The sequence below is a fragment of the Oncorhynchus mykiss genome, chromosome 21 (assembly GCF_057628025.1).
Source record: "Oncorhynchus mykiss isolate SJ-2025 chromosome 21, ASM5762802v1, whole genome shotgun sequence".
NCBI classification, from domain to species: Eukaryota; Metazoa; Chordata; class Actinopteri; order Salmoniformes; family Salmonidae; genus Oncorhynchus; species Oncorhynchus mykiss.
The window spans coordinates 3,721,948-3,744,477 of record NC_143042.1 but is presented as its reverse complement, the minus strand read 5'-3'; the positions used below and the strand labels follow the sequence as shown (position 1 = coordinate 3,744,477).

The 22,530-nt window shown below is 45.4% G+C and overlaps 1 protein-coding gene across 5 annotated transcripts in view; it reads left to right on the top strand.

The window, feature by feature from the left end:
- LOC110490697 (plexin-B2) overlaps positions 1–22,530 on the top strand; it is a 177,581-nt gene that overhangs the window by 113,807 nt on the left and 41,244 nt on the right. For all 5 annotated transcript variants that reach the window (XM_090213486.1, XM_090213488.1, XM_090213487.1 and 2 more), the window contains 13 exons: positions 7,396–7,901; positions 8,236–8,400; positions 8,570–8,824; positions 9,392–9,589; positions 9,836–10,015; positions 15,248–15,382; positions 15,513–15,613; positions 17,389–17,515; positions 18,050–18,206; positions 18,448–18,559; positions 19,900–20,011; positions 20,533–20,634; positions 21,972–22,067. In XM_090213486.1, coding sequence (XP_090069612.1) covers positions 7,398–7,901; positions 8,236–8,400; positions 8,570–8,824; positions 9,392–9,589; positions 9,836–10,015; positions 15,248–15,382; positions 15,513–15,613; positions 17,389–17,515; positions 18,050–18,206; positions 18,448–18,559; positions 19,900–20,011; positions 20,533–20,634; positions 21,972–22,067 — 2,244 coding nt within the window. In that variant the 5' untranslated portion in view covers positions 7,396–7,397. The remainder of the gene's footprint in view (positions 1–7,395; positions 7,902–8,235; positions 8,401–8,569; positions 8,825–9,391; positions 9,590–9,835; positions 10,016–15,247; positions 15,383–15,512; positions 15,614–17,388; positions 17,516–18,049; positions 18,207–18,447; positions 18,560–19,899; positions 20,012–20,532; positions 20,635–21,971; positions 22,068–22,530) is intronic.

Sequence of the window (22,530 nt, the reverse complement as noted above, 5' to 3'; positions counted from 1 at the left end):
GTGTCTAGCTCTACTATTTCATCATATCAAAGACCCAGTGAGAGCTGCCACTGTGGTGTCTAGCTCTACTATTTCAGCATATCAAAGACCCAGTAAGAGCTGCCACTGTGGTGTCTAGCTCTACTATTTCATCATAACAAAGACCCAGTGAGAGCTGCCACTGTGGTGTCTAGCTCTACTATTTCAGAATATCAAAGACCCAGTGAGAGCTGCCACTGTGGTGTCTAGCTCTACTATTTCATCATATCAAAGACCCAGTGAGAGTTGCCACTGTGGTGTCTAGCTCTACTATTTCATCATATCAAAGACCCAGTGAGAGCTGCCACTGTGGTGTCTAGCTCTACTATTTCATCATATCAAAGACCCAGTGAGAGCTGCCACTGTGGTGTCTAGCTCTACTATTTCATCATATCAAAGACCCAGTGAGAGCTGCCACTGTGGTGTCTAGCTCTACTATTTCATCATAACAAAGACCCAGTGAGAGCTGCCACTGGTGTCTAGCTCTACTATTTCATCATATCAAAGACCCAGTGAGAGCTGCCACTGTGGTGTCTAGCTCTACTATTTCATCATAACAAAGACCCAGTGAGAGCTGCCACTGTGGTGTCTAGCTCTACTATTTCATCATATCAAAGACCCAGTGAGAGCTGCCACTGTGGTGTCTAGCTCTACTATGTCCCTCATAATGGTTTCTCAGAGAGCTTACTTCACTTGGGCTTTTGTGAGGAGACTGGAGGGCAGAGCCTGAGTCCCAGTTTGTGTTGATTCTCACTCTGTCCCTCTGTTCTGTCATGAAACATTGTTATGCACTGATTAATACTGTAGACCATCATCATTGTGGTGGTCTGAGCTCTAACACCATGTATAGAGCTTTTAGGACTGTTTCGTTTCTTCAAAAGCCTTCAAGACTGAGTCAGAGCTGTTTTGCTGTGTGTCTGTTTGATCCACGTAGAAGTTGCCCTTTGTCACAGGTCCAAAATCAGCTTAGCTTCCTTAACTTCTGTTAGGAGGAAAAATACCAACTGACCTTAAGTCAGTGTGTAAATGTAACTTCATTCTCCTCATGGGCTTAAGTGTCCTGACAAGCCCCAGAACTCACTGAGATATTATCACGTTGTTCCCACAGAGGTATTTCAGGAACGGACTGAAGTCATATCTGGGTTGCCTTGGGTAAGAACACACTGTCTTACTAATACAGAACAGAAGAGAGGAGAACAGGACAGTGGAACAGAGGAGTAGAACAGAACATTGTGTTTCTCCGTTGAGCTGTTCCTGTTGGGCTGGTACTGGCAGAACATCAGGTGTGCCTTCTACCTAATCCCCTGAGAGAGAACTTAAGGCAGGCAGTGTTGGTATATTGTAAATGTCTTCATGGTTTGCATCAGTGCCTGGGGAGGAGCCATCAAATCAAATGTTATTTGTCACATACACATGGTTAGCAGATGTTAATGGTCACATACACATGGTTAGCAGATGTTAATGGTCCCATACACATGGTGAGCAGATGTTAATGGTCACATACACATGGTTAGCAGATGTTAATGGTCCCATACACATGGTGAGCAGATGTTAATGGTCACATACACATGGTTAGCAGATGTTAATGGACACATACACATGGCGAGCAGATGTTAATGGTCACATACACAGGGTGAGCAGATGTTAATGGTCACATACACAGGGTGAGCAGATGTTAATGGTCACATACACATGGTTAGCAGATGTTAATGGTCACATACACATGGTTAGCAGATGTTAATGGTCACATACACATGGTTAGCAGATGTTAATGGACACATACACATGGTGAGCAGATGTTAATGGTCACATACACATGGTGAGCAGATGTTAATGGTCACATACACATGGTTAGCAGATGTTAATGGTCACATACACATGGTGAGCAGATGTTAATGGTCACATACACATGGTGAGCAGATGTTAATGGTCACATACACATGGTGAGCAGATGTTAATGGTCACATACACATGGTGAGCAGATGTTAATGGTCACATACACATGGTGAGCAGATGTTAATGGTCACATACACATGGTGAGCAGATGTTAATGGTCACATACACATGGTTAGCAGATGTTATTGGTCACATACACATGGTTAGCAGATGTTAATGGTCACATACACATGGTTAGCAGATGTTATTGGTCACATACACATGGTTAGCAGATGTTAATGGTCACATACACATGGTGAGCAGATGTTAATGGTCACATACACATGGTGAGCAGATGTTAATGGACACATACACATGGTGAGCAGATGTTAATGGTCACATACACATGGTGAGCAGATGTTAATGGTCACAGACACATGGTTAGCAGATGTTAATGGTCACATACACATGGTGAGCAGATGTTAATGGTCACATACACATGGTGAGCAGATGTTAATGGTCACATACACATGGTGAGCAGATGTTAATGGTCACATACACATGGTTAGCAGATGTTAATGGTCACATACACATGGTGAGCAGATGTTAATGGGCACATACACATGGTGAGCAGATGTTATTGGTCACATACACATGGTGAGCAGATGTTATTGGTCACATACACATGGTTAGCAGATGTTAATGGTCACATACACATGGTGAGCAGATGTTATTGGTCACATGCACATGGTGAGCAGATGTTATTGGTCACATACACATGGTGAGCAGATGTTATTGGTCACATACACATGGTTAGCAGATGTTAATGGTCACATACACATGGTGAGCAGATGTTAATGGGCACATACACATGGTGAGCAGATGTTATTGGTCACATACACATGGTGAGCAGATGTTATTGGTCACATGCACATGGTGAGCAGATGTTATTGGTCACAGACACATGGTGAGCAGATGTTAATGGTCACAGACACATGGTGAGCAGATGTTAATGGTCACAGACACATGGTGAGCAGATGTTAATGGTCACATACACATGGTGAGCAGATGTTAATGGTCACATACACATGGTGAGCAGATGTTAATGGTCACATACACATGGTGAGCAGATGTTAATGGTCACATACACATGGTGAGCAGATGTTAATGGTCACATACACATGGTGAGCAGATGTTATTGGTCACAGACACATGGTGAGCAGATGTTAATGGTCACATACACATGGTGAGCAGAAGTTAATGGTCACATACACATGGTGAGCAGATGTTATTGGTCACATACACATGGTGAGCAGATGTTAATGGACACATACACATGGTGAGCAGATGTTATTGGTCACATACACATGGTGAGCAGATGTTATTGGTCACAGACACATGGTGAGCAGATGTTAATGGTCACAGACACATGGTGAGCAGATGTTAATGGTCACAGACACATGGTGAGCAGATGTTAATGGTCACATACACATGGTGAGCAGATGTTAATGGGCACATACACATGGTGAGCAGATGTTAATGGGCACATACACATGGTGAGCAGATGTTAATGGTCACAGACACATGGTGAGCAGATGTTAATGGTCACAGACACATGGTGAGCAGATGTTAATGGTCACATACACATGGTGAGCAGATGTTAATGGTCACATACACATGGTGAGCAGATGTTAATGGTCACATATACATGGTGAGCAGATGTTAATGGTCACATACACATGGTGAGCAGATGTTAATGGTCACATACACATGGTGAGCAGATGTTAATGGTCACATACACATGGTGAGCAGATGTTAATGGTCACATACACATGGTGAGCAGATGTTAATGGTCACATACACATGGTGAGCAGATGTTATTGGTCACATACACATGGTGAGCAGATGTTAATGGACACATACACATGGTGAGCAGATGTTATTGGTCACATACACATGGTGAGCAGATGTTATTTGTCACATACACATGGTTAGCAGATGTTAATGGTCACATACACATGGTTAGCAGATGTTAATGGTCACATACACATGGTGAGCAGATGTTAATGGGCACATACACATGGTGAGCAGATGTTAATGGGCACATACACATGGTGAGCAGATGTTATTGGTCACAGACACATGGTGAGCAGATGTTAATGGTCACAGACACATGGTGAGCAGATGTTAATGGTCACAGACACATGGTGAGCAGATGTTAATGGTCACAGACACATGGTGAGCAGATGTTAATGGGCACATACACATGGTGAGCAGATGTTAATGGGCACATACACATGGTGAGCAGATGTTAATGGGCACATACACATGGTGAGCAGATGTTATTGGTCACAGACACATGGTGAGCAGATGTTAATGGTCACAGACACATGGTGAGCAGATGTTAATGGTCACATACACATGGTGAGCAGATGTTAATGGTCACATACACATGGTGAGCAGATGTTAATGGTCACGTACACATGGTTAGCAGATGTTAATGGTCACATACACATGGTGAGCAGATGTTAATGGTCACATACACATGGTTAGCAGATGTTAATGGTCACATACACATGGTTAGCAGATGTTAATGGTCCCATACACATGGTGAGCAGATGTTAATGGTCACATACACATGGTTAGCAGATGTTAATGGTCCCATACACATGGTGAGCAGATGTTAATGGTCACGTACACATGGTGAGCAGATGTTAATGGTCACGTACACATGGTGAGCAGATGTTAATGGTCACGTACACATGGTGAGCAGATGTTAATGGTCACGTACACATGGTGAGCAGATGTTAATGGTCACATACACATGGTGAGCAGATGTTAATGGTCCCATACACATGGTGAGCAGATGTTAATGGTCACGTACACATGGTGAGCAGATGTTAATGGTCACGTACACATGGTGAGCAGATGTTAATGCGAGTGTAGCGAAATGCTTGTGCTTCTAGATCCCACCGTGCAGTAATATCTAACAAGTAATATAACCTAATAACTACCTTATAACCACAAGTGTAAAGGAATGAATAAGAATATGTACATATAAATATATGGATGAGCGACGGCCGAACGGCATAGGCAAGATGCAGTAGATGGTGTAAAGTACAGTATATACATATGAGATGAGTAATGTAGGGTATGTAAACATTATATAAAGTGCCAACCCAGACAGGAAGACCACGTCAGTGACTCAGGTGACGCACCCCTCCCAGAGATCATGGTGGTGTTGTGGTCTGATTTTTAGCACTTCATTTAACATGTTTCTACTGAGGATGTTGCTTTGTTCTCTGGGTCAGAAGGAATGGGTCGGAAAGTGTTCCCTCTGGGTCACAAAGTTTTTGGTTAGGTTTCACAAGAACCCACCCAAAAGTTTTGGAAAAAAGTTTGTGAATCGTTGTGAGTTTTTGCAAAGAGGAGCTTCTCTGCCCCCATGCTGAGGGCGTACCCGTAATGCAACAGGACACCTTTGTTACCTTGGCACTGTGCCACTCCTCTCAACCTCTCTTCGAATCCCTTTGATTCCAGGAGAGTTTGACTACCGAAAACCTGTAGGCAGGGATGAAAGGATGAGGGGAGGAGAGAAGAGGAGTTTGCCTGCAAAGCGAATGCTGCAAACGCTTCTTTCTTTTGAAAAAAAAACAACTTGTTTTATCGGCCGTGTCAAATTCACTGATCCACATCTCAACATCTGAGGGAGTTTGGGGAGCGGGTGAATTGATTTTCCCTCCTTTATATTTAGTGGGAAGGATGAGGATGAATAACAATGAAAGAATGGAAGGTAGGAACGCTGAAGTAGAACTGAATAACTTAGTGCTAAAAAATATAAAAAATAATTCTGAGGATGTTATTAAACATTGTTAACCTTAATGTCTTCATGTTTATTTCATGTCTTATTAGCTGTTGAAACGTCCCCTCAGGCCTGTCTGTGATGACTAAGTTACAAAGCCACAGAAAGACTAATAGAATGGAATGATTAAGATTAGGAACTAATTATATATTTTCCCCTTATCTGTATATTTCTATCTCTCTCTTCTCTCACTCCTTCCTTCCTCTTCTTCTATCTCTCTCTTCTCCCCCTCTCACTCCTTCCTTCCTCTTCTTCTATCTCTCTCTTCTCCCCCTCTCACTCCTTCCTTCCTCTTCTTCTATCTCTCTCTTCTCCCCCTCTCACTCCTTCCTTCCTCTTCTTCTATCTCTCTCTTCTCCCCCTCTCACTCCTTCCTTCCTCTTCTTCTATCTCTCTCTTCTCCCCCTCTCACTCCTTCCTTCCTCTTCTTCTATTTCTCTCTTCTCCCCCTCACTCCTTCCTTCCTCTTCTTCTATCTCTCTCTTCTCCCCCTCTCACTCCTTCCTTCCTCTTCTTCTATCTCTCTCTTCTCCCCCTCTCACTCCTTCCTTCCTCTTCTTCTATCTCTCTCTTCTCCCCCTCTCACTCCTTCCTTCCTCTTCTTCTATTTCTCTCTTCTCCCCCTCTCACTCCTTCCTTCCTCTTCTTCTATCTCTCTCTTCTCCCCCTCTCACTCCTTCCTTCCTCTTCTTCTATCTCTCTCTTCTCCCCCTCTCACTCCTTCCTTCCTCTTCTTCTATCTCTCTCTTCTCCCCCTCTCACTCCTTCCTTCCTCTTCTTCTATCTCTCTCTTCTCCCCCTCTCACTCCTTCCTTCCTCTTCTTCTATCTCTCTCTTCTCCCCCTCTCACTCCTTCCTTCCTCTTCTTCTATCTCTCTCTTCTCCCCCTCTCACTCCTTCCTTCCTCTTCTTCTATCTCTCTCTTCTCCCCCTCTCACTCCTTCCTTCCTCTTCTTCTATCTCTCTCTTCTCCCCCTCTCACTCCTTCCTTCCTCTTCTTCTATCTCTCTCTTCTCCCCCTCTCACTCCTTCCTTCCTCTTCTTCTATCTCTCTCTTCTCCCCCTCTCACTCCTTCCTTCCTCTTCTTCTATCTCTCTCTTCTCCCCCTCTCACTCCTTCCTTCCTCTTCTTCTATCTCTCTCTTCTCCCCCTCTCACTCCTTCCTTCCTCTTCTTCTATCTCTCTCTTCTCCCCCTCTCACTCCTTCCTTCCTCTTCTTCTATCTCTCTCTTCTCCCCCTCTCACTCCTTCCTTCCTCTTCTTCTATCTCTCTCTTCTCCCCCTCTCACTCCTTCCTTCCTCTTCTTCTATCTCTCTCTTCTCCCCCTCTCACTCCTTCCTTCCTCTTCTTCTATCTCTCTCTTCTCCCCCTCTCACTCCTTCCTTCCTCTTCTTCTATCTCTCTCTTCTCCCCCTCTCACTCCTTCCTTCCTTCCTCTTCTTCTATCTCTCTCTTCTCCCCCTCTCACTCCTTCCTTCCTTCCTCTTCTTCTATCTCTCTCTTCTCCCCCTCTCACTCCTTCCTTCCTTCCTCTTCTTCTATCTCTCTCTTCTCCCCCTCTCGCTCTCTTTCTTTCTTTACCAAGTTACAAAGAGACATAAAGAGTAACAGAATAATTTTTCTCTTCCTCTCCTCCAGAGATGGCGTGGCGGTGGGTCCTGGCTGCCATCTTGGCGACGTCGTCTCTCTCCCTCCTCGGCTCCGCCTACGATGAGTTCACCTCCGACACCCTCATCAATAACGTAGTCCAGGACCCAATCACCAGCCGGCTGTACGTGGGCACGGTCAATGCCCTCTACCAACTGGACCAATCCCTGCACCCCGAGGCACACACCAGAACAGGACCCGAACTGGACAACCGCCAGTGTACCCCGCCCGTGACTTCCTGTGAGGAAGCAGTGGAGACAGACAACCATAACAAACTGCTCCTCATCCATCCATCCAAAGACACCTTGATAGTGTGTGGGAGTCTGTACAGAGGAATCTGTTCTCTGAGGAACCTGTCTAATGTGGAGCAGCTGCTGTACTTCAGCGATACGAAAGGAGAGAAGTCGTACGTGGCCAGTGCTGAGGAGAGTGTGTCGGTAGTAGGGGTCATGTCTTACTACTACAACAAGGACAAGGGGAACTTCACCGTCTTCCTGGTAGGTGGACGAACCGCTCCGTGATATATCACAGTAATAATAATGTCATTTAGCAGACACTTTTAGTCAAAGCGACTTGTATAAATGTTTTACGTATTGGGTGGTCCCAGGAATCAAACCCACTATCCTGGTGGTGCAATCGCAATGCTGTTGTCGTATTGGGAATTAAAATTGTAAAGGTACTAGATAATTGAATTTCCCATGTTCTGTTCCCTCGGTCTCGTCCTAGGTGTGTAAAGGTTATGTCAGCCATGACTGCACCAAGCTGAACCATGTTGTATTTACTTCCTGGTCACCATGGTAACTTGTATTTGCCCCTCTCTGTTCTCTTCAGGTGGCTAAGGGCTACGGCAGCCATGACAGCACCAAGCTGATCAGCACCCGTATCCTCCAGGTCCACAGTGACTGGGTGTTGTTCGAAAGCATCATCGAGGCCTCGGCCGTCCAGTCCAACCCCTTCACGCTGCGCTACCTCCATGACTTCAGACACGTCTTCAAGGTGAGAGAGACGGAGAAAATCCTTCTACACACACAGCAGTGTGAAACATCCCCTCAGGGCTGTGAATACAACGCCAGAAAGAGACTGAAAGATGAATAATGATTCATGGAACTCATTCTCTTCTATCTCATTCTTTCTCTCTCCTCTATTTCCATCTCTCGTCTTCCAGGACGAGGGCTTTGTCTACTTCCTGTTCTCCAGAACCCTGGGCGCCCAGGATTCAGGAACCAAGAACTTCACCTTTATCTCCAGGATGTGTGAGAACGACCACAACTACTACTCGTACACAGAGCTCCAGCTGAACTGCAGCGCGGGGAACAAGTACAACAAGGTTCAGGCAGCCTACGTGACCCTCCCAGGAGAAGCCCTGGCCAAGAATATGAGCTCCTCTGGCTGGTACGGACCGGTTGGAGCCCAGGATAAGGTATCTATTTATTTTCCCCCTCTAACAATTTAAACTTAATCCACTAACCAGTTCAATTCTATACCCCAATTCAATGATAAAACCCCTAATAGAATTGCCCTAAGGGGACAAATAGTTGTTTGAATAAGATTGAATCCCACAAATGAGTTTGGACAGATAAAGCGGCATTTCACCTTTACTTAAGGAGGCAAGTCTGAACCGTGAGAACAGTGAGTTAGGAACAGTGAGTTAGGAACAGTGAGGTAGGAACAGTGAGGTAGGAACAGTGAGTTAGGAACAGTGAGTTAGGAACAGTGAGGTAGGAACAGTGAGGTAGGAACAGTGAGGTAGGAACAGTGAGGTAGGAACAGTGAGTCAGGAACAGTGAGTCAGGAACAGTGAGGTAGGAACAGTGAGGTAGGAACAGTGAGTTAGGAACAGTGAGTCAGGAACAGTGAGTCAGGAACAGTGAGTCAGGAACAGTGAGTCAGGAACAGTGAGTCAGGAACAGTGAGTCAGGAACAGTGAGTCAGGAACAGTGAGGTAAGAACAGTGAGGTAAGAACAGTGACTGGTGTTTTCCTGTCAGGTTGTGTTTGTGGTGTTCAGCTCGGACGACGACAGCACCAGCTCGGCAGTGTGTATGTACCCACTGAGGGCCATCAATCAGAGACTGGTGGAGATCATAGGAGCCTGCTACAGCACCAAGGGACAAATAAACAACAAGTCTGCTGTCTACTCACCATACTCCTCCAAGTCAGACGAGCTGTGTAAAATTGAAAATGAGGTTTGTAGCCTTACCAGTCCCTCCAGTCAAGGGCAGTCGTACTGTATGTCCTCTCGTATGGAGAGCGAGAATGTACGTGCTGTCAGTTTTGAAGCAATTGATGGTTTTCTAGTTTACCTTGACGTTATGGTCGTTGCTCTTCTACAGGATGTAGATAGGATGTAGATATAATGGATTAACTGCTACATTATCACTTCTACCTACTAGTGAGATAATGTATCTGACATTGATTCCTTCCCTCTTCAGAAGGGCATGGTGACCAATCAAAAGTGTGGTGCTGAGTTCCTGCCCTCCCCGCTGGCCAGCAGGGCAGAGTTCGCCCTGGCAACCGACCCTGTTTTCACCAAGAAGGGCCTGATGACCGCTGTGGCCGTCGCTGTGGAAACAGAGCACGCCGTTGCCTTCCTGGGGACTACTTTAGGAGAGGTACTAGCTAACAGTGATGAACATTCCAAGTCTTTTCGTTGAGCCGGGTCTTTTGGCTCCCAAACAGATCTTTGATCAGTAATTCTTACAAACGGATGAAAAACCATGAACAATATGACATCTAAAGCCTAAAGGGTTGCCTTCCATTATGTCAAATTGTGACATGAGTTCAATTCAATAGTTTACGTGACATTTTTTTTCACCTTTGCAAAAACAATTAACTGAACTCCAGATAATGTTTGAGTTACCATCTTCAGAGAGTGTTTATCTAACTGAACTCCAGATAATGGTTAAATTACCATCTTCAGAGAATGTTTCTCTAACTGAACTCCAGATAATGGTTGTCTTGAGCTCAAACGGCAGGAGTCACAGGGAGCCAATCAGGGAGACAAATTAAAAGCTCTTTCACAGATGAGATTCAGTTCTCGACGTTCCCCCAAAACAGATTGTGGTAGCTAGCAGTGACAGATAATCTGTTGACCTGTCACTACTAGCTACCACCTTACTGTTGACCTGTCACTACTAGCTACCACCTTACTGTTAACCTGTCACTACTAGCTACCACCTTACTGTTGACCTGTCACTACTAGCTACCACCTTACTGTTAACCTGTCACTACTAGGTACCACCTTACTGTTAACCTGTCACTACTAGCTACCACCTTACTGTTGACCTGTCACTACTAGCTACCACCTTACTGTTGACCTGTCACTACTAGCTACCACCTTACTGTTGACCTGTCACTACTAGCTACCACCTTACTGTTAACCTGTCACTACTAGCTACCACCTTACTGTTGACCTGTCACTACTAGCTACCACCTTACTGTTGACCTGTCACTACTAGCTACCACCTTACTGTTGACCTGTCACTGCTAGCTACCACCTTACTGTTAACCTGTCACTACTAGCTACCACCTTACTGTTGACCTGTCACTACTAGCTACCACCTTACTGTTGACCTGTCACTACTAGCTACCACCTTACTGTTGACCTGTCACTACTAGCTACCACCTTACTGTTGACCTGTCACTACTAGCTACCACCTTACTGTTGACCTGTCACTACTAGCTACCACCTTACTGTTAACCTGTCACTACTAGCTACCACCTTACTGTTGACCTGTCACTACTAGCTACCACCTTACTGTTGACCTGTCACTGCTAGCTACCACCTTACTGTTGACCTGTCACTGCTAGCTACCACCTTACTGTTGACCTGTCACTGCTAGCTACCACCTTACTATTGACCTGTCACTACTAGCTACCACCTTACTGTTGACCTGTCACTGCTAGCTACCAATCACACTAGTCTTTCTTACTAGCACTGTAACTGGTTTTGTTAATCGCTGCTTTTTGGAAGAAAGTTTTACTTGAGGAAAGCATTGACTGTGATATGTGGTTGGTCTCACCTCCCTTAGTTAAATGCACTGGCTGTGATATGTGGTTGGTCTCACCTACTTTAGTTAAATGCACTGACTGTGATATGTGGTTGGTCTCACCTCCCTTAGTTAAATGCACTGACTGTGATATGTGGTTGGTCTCACCTCCCTTAGTTAAATGCACTGACTGTGATATGTGGTTGGTCTCACCTCCCTTAGTTAAATGCATTGACTGTGATATGTGGTTGGTCTCACCTACTTTAGTTAAATGCACTGGCTGTGATATGTGGTTGGTCTCACCTACCTTAGTTAAATGCACTGACTGTGATATGTGGTTGGTCTCACCTACCTTAGTTAAATGCACTGACTGTGATATGTGGTTGGTCTCACCTACCTTAGTTAAATGCACTGACTGTGATATGTGGTTGGTCTCACCTACCTTAGTTAAATGCACTGACTGTGATATGTGGTTGGTCTCACCTACCTTAGTTAAATGCACTGGCTGTGATATGTGGTTGGTCTCACCTACTTTAGTTAAATGCACTGGCTGTGATATGTGGTTGGTCTCACCTCCCTTAGTTAAATGCACTGGCTGTGATATGTGGTTGGTCTCACCTCCCTTAGTTAAATGCACTGGCTGTGATATGTGGTTGGTCTCACCTACCTTAGTTAAATGCACTGGCTGTGATATGTGGTTGGTCTCACCTACCTTAGTTAAATGCACTGACTGTGATATGTGGTTGGTCTCACCTACTTTAGTTAAATGCACTGACTGTGATATGTGGTTGGTCTCACCTACTTTAGTTAAATGCACTGACTGTGATATGTGGTTGGTCTCACCTCCCTTAGTTAAATGCACTGGCTGTGATATGTGGTTGGTCTCACCTCCCTTAGTTAAATGCACTGACTGTGATATGTGGTTGGTCTCACCTCCCTTAGTTAAATGCACTGACTGTGATATGTGGTTGGTCTCACCTCCCTTAGTTAAATGCACTGGCTGTGATATGTGGTTGGTCTCACCTACTTTAGTTAAATGCACTGGCTGTGATATGTGGTTGGTCTCACCTCCCTTAGTTAAATGCACTGGCTGTGATATGTGGTTGGTCTCACCTACTTTAGTTAAATGCACTGACTGTGATATGTGGTTGGTCTCACCTACTTTAGTTAAATGCACTGGCTGTGATATGTGGTTGGTCTCACCTCCCTTAGTTAAATGCACTGACTGTGATATGTGGTTGGTCTCACCTACTTTAGTTAAATGCACTGGCTGTGATATGTGGTTGGTCTCACCTACTTTAGTTAAATGCACTGGCTGTGATATGTGGTTGGTCTCACCTACTTTAGTTAAATGCACTGGCTGTGATATGTGGTTGGTCTCACCTCCCTTAGTTAAATGCACTGGCTGTGATATGTGGTTGGTCTCACCTACTTTAGTTAAATGCACTGACTGTGATATGTGGTTGGTCTCACCTCCCTTAGTTAAATGCACTGACTGTGATATGTGGTTGGTCTCACCTACTTTAGTTAAATGCACTGACTGTGCTATGTGGTTGGTCTCACCTCCCTTAGTTAAATGCACTGGCTGTGATATGTGGTTGGTCTCACCTCCCTTAGTTAAATGCATTGACTGTGATATGTGGTTGGTCTCACCTCCCTTAGTTAAATGCACTGACTGTGATATGTGGTTGGTCTCACCTACCTTAGTTAAATGCACTGGCTGTGATATGTGGTTGGTCTCACCTACCTTAGTTAAATGCACTGGCTGTGATATGTGGTTGGTCTCACCTACCTTAGTTAAATGCACTGACTGTGATATGTGGTTGGTCTCACCTACTTTAGTTAAATGCACTGACTGTGATATGTGGTTGGTCTCACCTACTTTAGTTAAATGCACTGACTGTGATATGTGGTTGGTCTCACCTCCCTTAGTTAAATGCACTGGCTGTGATATGTGGTTGGTCTCACCTCCCTTAGTTAAATGCACTGACTGTGATATGTGGTTGGTCTCACCTCCCTTAGTTAAATGCACTGACTGTGATATGTGGTTGGTCTCACCTACTTTAGTTAAATGCACTGGCTGTGATATGTGGTTGGTCTCACCTACTTTAGTTAAATGCACTGGCTGTGATATGTGGTTGGTCTCACCTCCCTTAGTTAAATGCACTGGCTGTGATATGTGGTTGGTCTCACCTACTTTAGTTAAATGCACTGACTGTGATATGTGGTTGGTCTCACCTACTTTAGTTAAATGCACTGGCTGTGATATGTGGTTGGTCTCACCTCCCTTAGTTAAATGCACTGGCTGTGATATGTGGTTGGTCTCACCTCCCTTAGTTAAATGCACTGGCTGTGATATGTGGTTGGTCTCACCTACTTTAGTTAAATGCACTGACTGTGATATGTGGTTGGTCTCACCTCCCTTAGTTAAATGCACTGACTGTGATATGTGGTTGGTCTCACCTACTTTAGTTAAATGCACTGACTGTGCTATGTGGTTGGTCTCACCTCCCTTAGTTAAATGCACTGGCTGTGATATGTGGTTGGTCTCACCTCCCTTAGTTAAATGCATTGACTGTGATATGTGGTTGGTCTCACCTCCCTTAGTTAAATGCACTGACTGTGATATGTGGTTGGTCTCACCTACTTTAGTTAAATGCACTGACTGTGCTATGTGGTTGGTCTCACCTCCCTTAGTTAAATGCACTGGCTGTGATATGTGGTTGGTCTCACCTCCCTTAGTTAAATGCACTGACTGTGATATGTGGTTGGTCTCACCTCCCTTAGTTAAATGCACTGGCTGTGATATGTGGTTGGTCTCACCTCCCTTAGTTAAATGCACTGACTGTGATATGTGGTTGGTCTCACCTCCCTTAGTTAAATGCACTGACTGTGATATGTGGTTGGTCTCACCTACTTTAGTTAAATGCACTGACTGTGATATGTGGTTGGTCTCACCTACTTTAGTTAAATGCACTGACTGTGATATGTGGTTGGTCTCACCTACTTTAGTTAAATGCACTGACTGTGATATGTGGTTGGTCTCACCTCCCTTAGTTAAATGCACTGACTGTGATATGTGGTTGGTCTCACCTACTTTAGTTAAATGCACTGACTGTGATATGTGGTTGGTCTCACCTCCCTTAGTTAAATGCACTGACTGTGATATGTGGTTGGTCTCACCTACTTTAGTTAAATGCACTGGCTGTGATATGTGGTTGGTCTCACCTCCCTTAGTTAAATGCACTGACTGTGATATGTGGTTGGTCTCACCTACTTTAGTTAAATGCACTGACTGTGATATGTGGTTGGTCTCACCTACTTTAGTTAAATGCACTGACTGTGATATGTGGTTGGTCTCACCTCCCTTAGTTAAATGCACTGACTGTGATATGTGGTTGGTCTCACCTACCTTAGTTAAATGCACTGACTGTGATATGTGGTTGGTCTCACCTACTTTAGTTAAATGCACTGACTGTGATATGTGGTTGGTCTCACCTACCTTAGTTAAATGCACTGACTGTGATATGTGGTTGGTCTCACCTACCTTAGTTAAATGCACTGACTACAAGCTGCTCTCCATAAGAGCGTCTGCTGGACAGAAACTCGTCCTGCTGGAATGTTATTCAATAGGCTGCTCTACATAAGAGCGTCTGCTGGACAGAACCTCGTCCTGCTGGAATGTTATTCAATAGGCTGCTCTACATAAGAGCGTCTGCTGGACAGAAACTCGTCCTGCTGGAATGTTATTCAATAGGCTGCTCTGACTTGTATGTATTTTCCTTAATAGTTGACTAACGTCTTCTGCATCGACCCGGCCGCCTTCTCTGTCTTCTTTCTGCTCGTGTAACGTAGGTGTTGAAGCTGCACCTGTCGACCAGTCCAGAGGTGTACGGCCGCGCCCCTGGGGAGAACACCGGGGACAAGGTCAACAAGAACCTGCTGTTTGACACCAGCCTCACACACCTCTACATCACCACAGAGAAGAAGGTGAGCCGTGATCTTAACGTGGAACTTTATTCCATAGCGTAGATTTTCATCAGTGTGAGGCGTTCCATGCATTTAGGTTAGTACCGTATCAAAGCCATGTTTGAATCAGACGTTTTTGTTTTGCTCATAGATCACCAAGGTGCCAGTGCAGGCGTGCCACCTGAAGACAGACTGCCAGTCCTGTGTGGCACAGAAAGACCCCTACTGTGGCTGGTGTGTGCTGCAGGGCAAGTGAGTACAGTCCCAGTTATAGCCAATGTTCCCTCTAAGCAGGGTGCAGCTCCTCTCGGACTGTCGCGCAGAAGAAATACCAGCCCGGCGTAGAGAAGCACGAGATTCAACTTCACTCAACTTTCTAGACTTTTAGTTAACACTATCAACGTTTCCCTTTACTGTGGGAATTGTGATTGAATCCACGCTTTCAATGCAACATACCGAGGCAGAACGCACGCTGTCGGATTGTATTCTATGGACAGGCACGGCTGAGCTGTACTCTACACAGACCGGTGCTCCTTAACCAATCAGAGCTGCATGTAGCCACATGTGGCACATTTGTTCATGTCCTTTGCTAGTTAGAGAGTTATTATCCCAGTTATAGGTCATTTGTAGTCAACGATAGGGGACGATAGGGGAGGGATTGCGTCCTACAGGAGCACACAACCTGTACATTTCTAGCCATCTTTGAAAAGCCATGAGACCAGACTCCTGGTTAGCTGTAGTCCAGATGCAATTTTTTTTGTCTTAAAGGGGCAGTGTTGTATTTTGAGACAGGCTTGAATAAGCCAAGTAGCCAATAGGCAGAGGGTAGCGTAATTTGTCTGATACTCTGTAATAATGGTATGGGAATAATAATGCATTTTATTTAGAAAAGTGCTTTTCGCATCAACACAACATTTTCAGTCCCCTCCTTGTCTGAAGGACAGGTGGATGAACAGGTTCATGTCAAGCCCTGCATGTTTTTTCAAAAGTCTCATGGAATGTAGGCCTACATTGAACACCACACATTGGCTGCTACTGTAGGCTGAATGATAGAACAGCTATTTCCATGTTAAAATGTGTGGTGTTCAATGAATGTTCTCCATGTTTTTGAGGGTAGGCCACTCTGGTAGGCCACTCTGGTAGGCCTACATTATGATCAAATAGCCACAGTAACCTACATAGTCACTGTTTAAAGCTGTAACTTAAAGCAGGTACAGCCTCAGTGTTCACAGTAAACGCGCGCTGGAAGTCAACAGACTTGAAATTTGCTCAGTGACAATTCTTTGGGGGAACATTGATTATAGCTGCAATATTTCCTGCTTCTCATTGATCTTTTCAATGAATAATACAATGTAACATATAAATGTCTTATGAGCTTAGTACTGATTTATCCTGTTATAGATGGTCCAGGACTAGTTTCTCTCTTTAGCTCCTATCAGTGAGGAACTGGGCCTGGATACAGGTACAGACTCCTGGTTAGCTGTAGTCCAGACTCCTGGTTAGCTGTAGTCCAGACTCCTGGTTAGCTGTAGTCCAGACTCCTGGTTAGCTGTAGTCCAGACTCCTGGTTAGCTGTAGTCCAGACTCCTGGTTAGCTGTAGGCCAGGGTTAGCTGTAGGCCAGGGTTAGCTGTAGTCCAGACTCCTGGTTAGCTGTAGTCCAGGGTTAGCTGTAGGCCAGGGTTAGCTGTAGTCCAGACTCCTGGTTAGCTATAGGCCAGGGTTAGCTGTAGTCCAGACTCCTGGTTAGCTGTAGTCCAGGGTTAGCTGTAGTCCAGGGTTAGCTGTAGTCCAGACTCCTGGTTAGCTATAGGCCAGGGTTAGCTGTAGTCCAGACTCCTGGTTAGCTGTAGTCCAGGGTTAGCTGTAGTCCAGGGTTAGCTGTAGTCCCCAGGGTTAGCTGTAGTCCAGGGTTAGCTGTAGACCAGGGTTATCTGTAGGCCAGGGTTAGCTGTAGTCCAGACTCCTGGTTAGCTGTAGTCCAGGGTTAGCTGTAGTCCAGAGTGTGACTGGTCTCTTCTCGTCCAGGTGTACCAGGAAGGGAGACTGTCCCAGGGCTGAGGATGACAACACGTGGCTGTGGAGCCCCAACCAGCAGTGTGTTCAGATCCAGGCGTTTAACCCACCCAACCTCAGCTGTAGGAAGACCGAGCAGGTACTGAGTGGTTGAGTGTACATGTCTACGTTCCCTGTCATTGGCAGCTGTCTTCTCCAGTGTGAAAGATCCCTCAGCTGTTGTGCTGGGTTTGCTTCATTCTGAATTCATTCATCCTGAGTTTAACTCTAGTCAATTCCTTTAAGCTCTGCTCCCTTCCAGTGCATTTCTCTCTCTCTCTCTCTCTCACACACACACACACACACACACACACACACACACACACACACACACACACACACACACAGAGACAGAAATGAGTTTTCTGGGTCAGTTCTGGATTAATGAACTGTGTACATTTTAAACTGTAGACCTGAATATCAGTCACTTCCTTTATTTCACTTCATTCCATCTCATTTCTCTCCAGGAACTTGAGTTTTTGTCACAACCATTCCTGTGACTTGAAACATAATTGCATTTCCTCAATGGACCTCTTTGTATTCAAGAGGAAGTTTATTCTCTTGTTTCTCTCTCACTCTTGGTTTCTGTCTCTCTCTCACACTCCTCAAAAACCTCTGTTTTTCTCCTGTCCAGGTTGAAATCTACATCCCCTCCCTCCCCAAGATCGGCCCTTCTGACATTATCAAGTGCAGGTTTGGTTCGGACACTAGTGAAGCTGTGGTGATGGACCAGAAGGTGATTTGTGCCCTCCCTGACCCTGTGAACATCCCCTCTACACCTGACAAGCAGGGTGAGTCCTCCTGAATACTGGTCCTAACCCCGGTCCTTAGCTCCTTGGGTGGTAGATGGGTCCTGTATACTGTTTTTAAGCCTGGAGATATCAGTCTGTTTCTTTAACTAACTTGTCTTTGTCTTGCCGAACAAGACAACGATGTGTTTTATTCAGTACAGAACCAGTCAGGTGACCAGGCTAATATTTCTTCTCAGAGCAGTGGACTGTGGTAACTGACATTCTGTCGTATTGCGTTCAGACTTTGTGACGGTGCAGGTGAAGATCCTGGTCAACGACGACATCGAGGTGACGTCCAGCGAATACAAGTTCTACAACTGTGCCGCCACCGGCAGGAAGTCCAGGAACACGCCGTAAGTGTCCCCAGTAAAACCCTTATTGGTCACCAACCTTTTCTGAGGCAAGATCACTTTCCAAGCCGAGATCGACCACTCAGATATTCTTTATAAACAGGACTTAGTAATGTAAACCTATACAACAGTAACCTAATAAAACTGTTGTGTAGGAATGAGGTTTGTGCAGTAGGTCTATTACATTATCACAACATATTGGCTTTATGCCTTCCTGACTATTGTTCTTCTCAGACCATGTTATATTTCAAAACTCGAGCTTTGATAACAGAATAGATCAGTTGTATCATTTGCGAGGCTCAGCTGAGCATAAATTGAAATAATTATCTTTTTTATTTTACTGGACTGATGGTCAGTCTCAGCGGAGGGAGAGCGCAGCAGAGCGTCCAGTCCCTGCTTTCTCCTTTCCTCCGGTGAGGCTGACCAATAGAGAGGGTCCACCTCTCATAGACCCTGCTTTTTCCTTTCCTCCGGTGAGGCTGACCAATAGAGAGGGGACACCTCTCATAGACCCTGCTTTCTCCTTTCCTCCGGTGAGGCTGACCAATAGAGAGGGTCCACCTCTCATAGACCCTGCTTTTTCCTTTCCTCCGGTGAGGCTGACCAATAGAGAGGGGACACCTCTCATAGACCCTGCTTTTTCCTTTCCTCCGGTGAGGCTGACCAATAGAGAGGGTCCACCTCTCATAGACCCTGCTTTTTCCTTTCCTCCGGTGAGGCTGACCAATAGAGAGGGGACACCTCTCATAGTCCCTGCATTCTCCTTTCCTCCGGTGAGGCTGACCCATAGAGAGGGGACACCTCTCATAGTCCCTGCATTCTCCTTTCCTCCGGTGAGGCTGACCAATAGAGAGGGTCCACCTCTCATAGTCCCTGCATTCTCCTTTCCTCCGGTGAGGCTGACCAATAGAGAGGAGACGCACATTTATGTTTAGGGAGACGCACATTTATGTTTTGTAAAATGTTACATAAAAACCGTGTTGACAGTACTGAATAAAAACTTAAAGAACTCACTCATAAAAACAGCAACTGTTTGCTGTATTATTTGACGGTCGTTCTCTGGTCGTGGAGTTTGTCCCTTCAGACAAATGAAATGGTTGGAACACTTTGCCTACCCAGCAGAACTGTAAGACCAATAGGAGTGCAAGGTGATCGACTAGGAATGCCTTGAAGATGGACCCGTGGGTGACCACTGCTTTATGGAGACGACCAGTTAATGACGCTTTTCTGACTGTTATTCTGTTCAGTCATTTTACACCGAACACCTTTGAGGATTTCTGTTCTCATTGGCTATATAAACTCTGATACCTTATCTCTTCCTTCTACTGGTTGATTGTCCCCAGGTGTATAGCATGTGTGACCAGTGAGTGGCAGTGCCAGTGGAATGCCCAGGACCACACCTGCAGTGACAGAGATGTCTCTGTAGATGGAGCTCACATCGTCAAAGCCCAACAAGTAGGAGGAAGCCCTGTCTCAGTGAACTACACAGTTTGGCTCAAACTCATTTTGTCTTTCCACAACTCCTTGTGTCCTCTCTCCCCGCCTCCTCAAGAAGAAGGTCCAATACCTTTTGAGAAGCAGGCCAGAAGAGAGGATGTGAGGAAGTGAAGGAAGATGAATTGATAAAGAGCTATTGTCTCTGAGCCAGCTTGTATCTGTTACCGACTTTCTGGCTTATAGGTGGCAACTGGCAAGCTCTGCCTGTCTGCCTGTATGTCTGCATGTCTGTCTGCCTGTCTGCCTGTATGTCTGCCTGTATGTCTGTCTGCTTGTCTGTCTGTCTGCCTGTATGTCTGTCTGCCTGTATGTCTGTCTGCCTGTATGTCTGTCTGCCTGTATGTCTGTCTGTCTGCCTGTATGTCTGTCTGCCTGTATGTCTGTCTGCCTGTTTGTCTGTCTGCCTGTATGTCTGTCTGCCTGTCTGTCTGTCTGTCTGTCTCTCTGATTAAACCAGCTACCTTCTGTTCTCCCTCCAGGCTGATAGCTGTCCTCAGTTTGAGAACCCAGACCCTCATCTCATCCCTGTAGGCTACCTCATCCCCATCAGCTTCCAAGGGAAGAACCTGGACATTTACAAGGTGAGATAGACACAGCTCTTAGGCTTGCGTCCCAAATTACGCCATATTGCCTATACAGTGCACTACTTAGGGAATAGGGTGCCATTTGAGTGCACTACTTAGGGAATAGGGTGCCATTTGAGTGCACTACTTAGGGAATAGGGTGCCATTTTGGGTTCACTGTAAGGAATATGGTGCCAGTTTGGGTTTACTGTAGGGAATATGGTGCCATTTTGGGTTTACTGTAAGGAATATGGTGCCATTTTGGGTTTACTGTAGGGAATATGGTGCCATTTTGGGTTTACTGTAAGGAATATGGTGCCAGTTTGGGTTTACTGTAGGGAATATGGTGCCATTTTGGGTTTACTGTAAGGAATATGGTGCCATTTTGGGTTTACTGTAGGGACTAGGATGACATTTCAGACACCTCTATTTAGTCATCGTCTATCATTGATGATTAACTTAGCTGTTCCTCTAATGAGAGTACGTCCTCTTTTCTTCCTCATTCACTATTAGATCATGTACATTACTGTTTATCTAATGTGGTTCGTTGTGCCTGACAGCCTGACTGACTTCTACTCATTCTAATATACATGATCTCTTGTCCTGTGTGTATCTCTGTCCTGTGTGTATCTCTGTCCTGTGTGTATCTCTGTCCTGTGTGTATCTCTGTCCTGTGTGTATCTCTGTCCTGTGTGTATCTCTGTCTGTCGTGTGTGTGTCTCTGTCTGTCGTGTGTGTGTCTCTGTCTGTCGTGTGTGTGTCTCTGTCTGTCGTGTGTGTCTCTGTCTGTCGTGTGTGTGTGTGTCTCTGTCGTGTGTGTGTGTGTCTCTGTCTGTCGTGTGTGTGTGTCTCTGTCTGTCGTTTGTGTGTCTCTGTCTGTCGTGTGTGTGTCTGTCTGTCTGTCGTGTGTGTGTCTCTGTCTGTCGTGTGTGTGTCTGTCTGTCTGTCGTGTGTGTGTCTGTCTGTCTGTCGTGTGTGTCTGTCTGTCTGTCGTGTGTGTCTGTCTGTCTGTCGTGTGTGTCTGTCTGTCTGTCGTGTGTCTGTCTGTCTGTCTGTCTGTCGTGTCTGTCTGTCGTGTGTGTCTGTCTGTCTGTCTGTCTGTCGTGTCTGTCTGTCTGTCTGTCTGTCGTGTGTGTGTCTCTGTCTGTCGTGTGTGTGTGTGTCTCTGTCTGTCGTGTGTGTGTCTCTGTCTGTCCCGTGTGTGTCTGTCTGTCCCGTGTGTGTCTCTGTCTGTCCTGTGTGGGTCTCTGTCTCTTTCTTGTCCTGTGTGTGTCTCTGACTCTCTTTCTTGTCCTGTGTGTGTCTGTCTCTCTCTCTCTTGTCCTGTGTCTGTCTCTGTCTCTCTCTCTCTCCAGGATCACACGTTTAAAATTGGCACGGAGCTCATGAAACACACGGAGGAAGAGTTCACCTTTAATGAGGGGTTAAAGTTCAACTTCAAGGGTTATGAGGTCAGTAATATCCACCTCTAGTTGAGACAACACAGGTTTTACATCCCAGCGCCCCACATGAGCAGTACAAGTCTTTTCCCTCAGTCCCAAAGACATTCACCTCCAGCCAGTACTCTAACTCTCTCTGTCTCTCCACCCATCTGTTTTCATACTGAGTTTGAGAGGCTGCCAGTATGGAGTTAAGAGCTATGTTGTGTGCGGATTGTGTGTACATGCGTGCATGTCAGTGTTTTTGTTAGGAAAATGTGGTGCTGGATATTTGACAGGAAGTATTATAATTTAAGATGTTTGAGAAGTTTACCGAACCCATATGCATTGGGTGGTTAGGGTTAGGGTGGTAACCTGATTAGGGCGTCCACCCACGGTGCTCAGAATGACAGAAATAACATTTACATGATGGTACTTCATCGTAACAGAACATGCAACGATGCTCACGTTGAAGGTGATAGAATAACTGTCCACG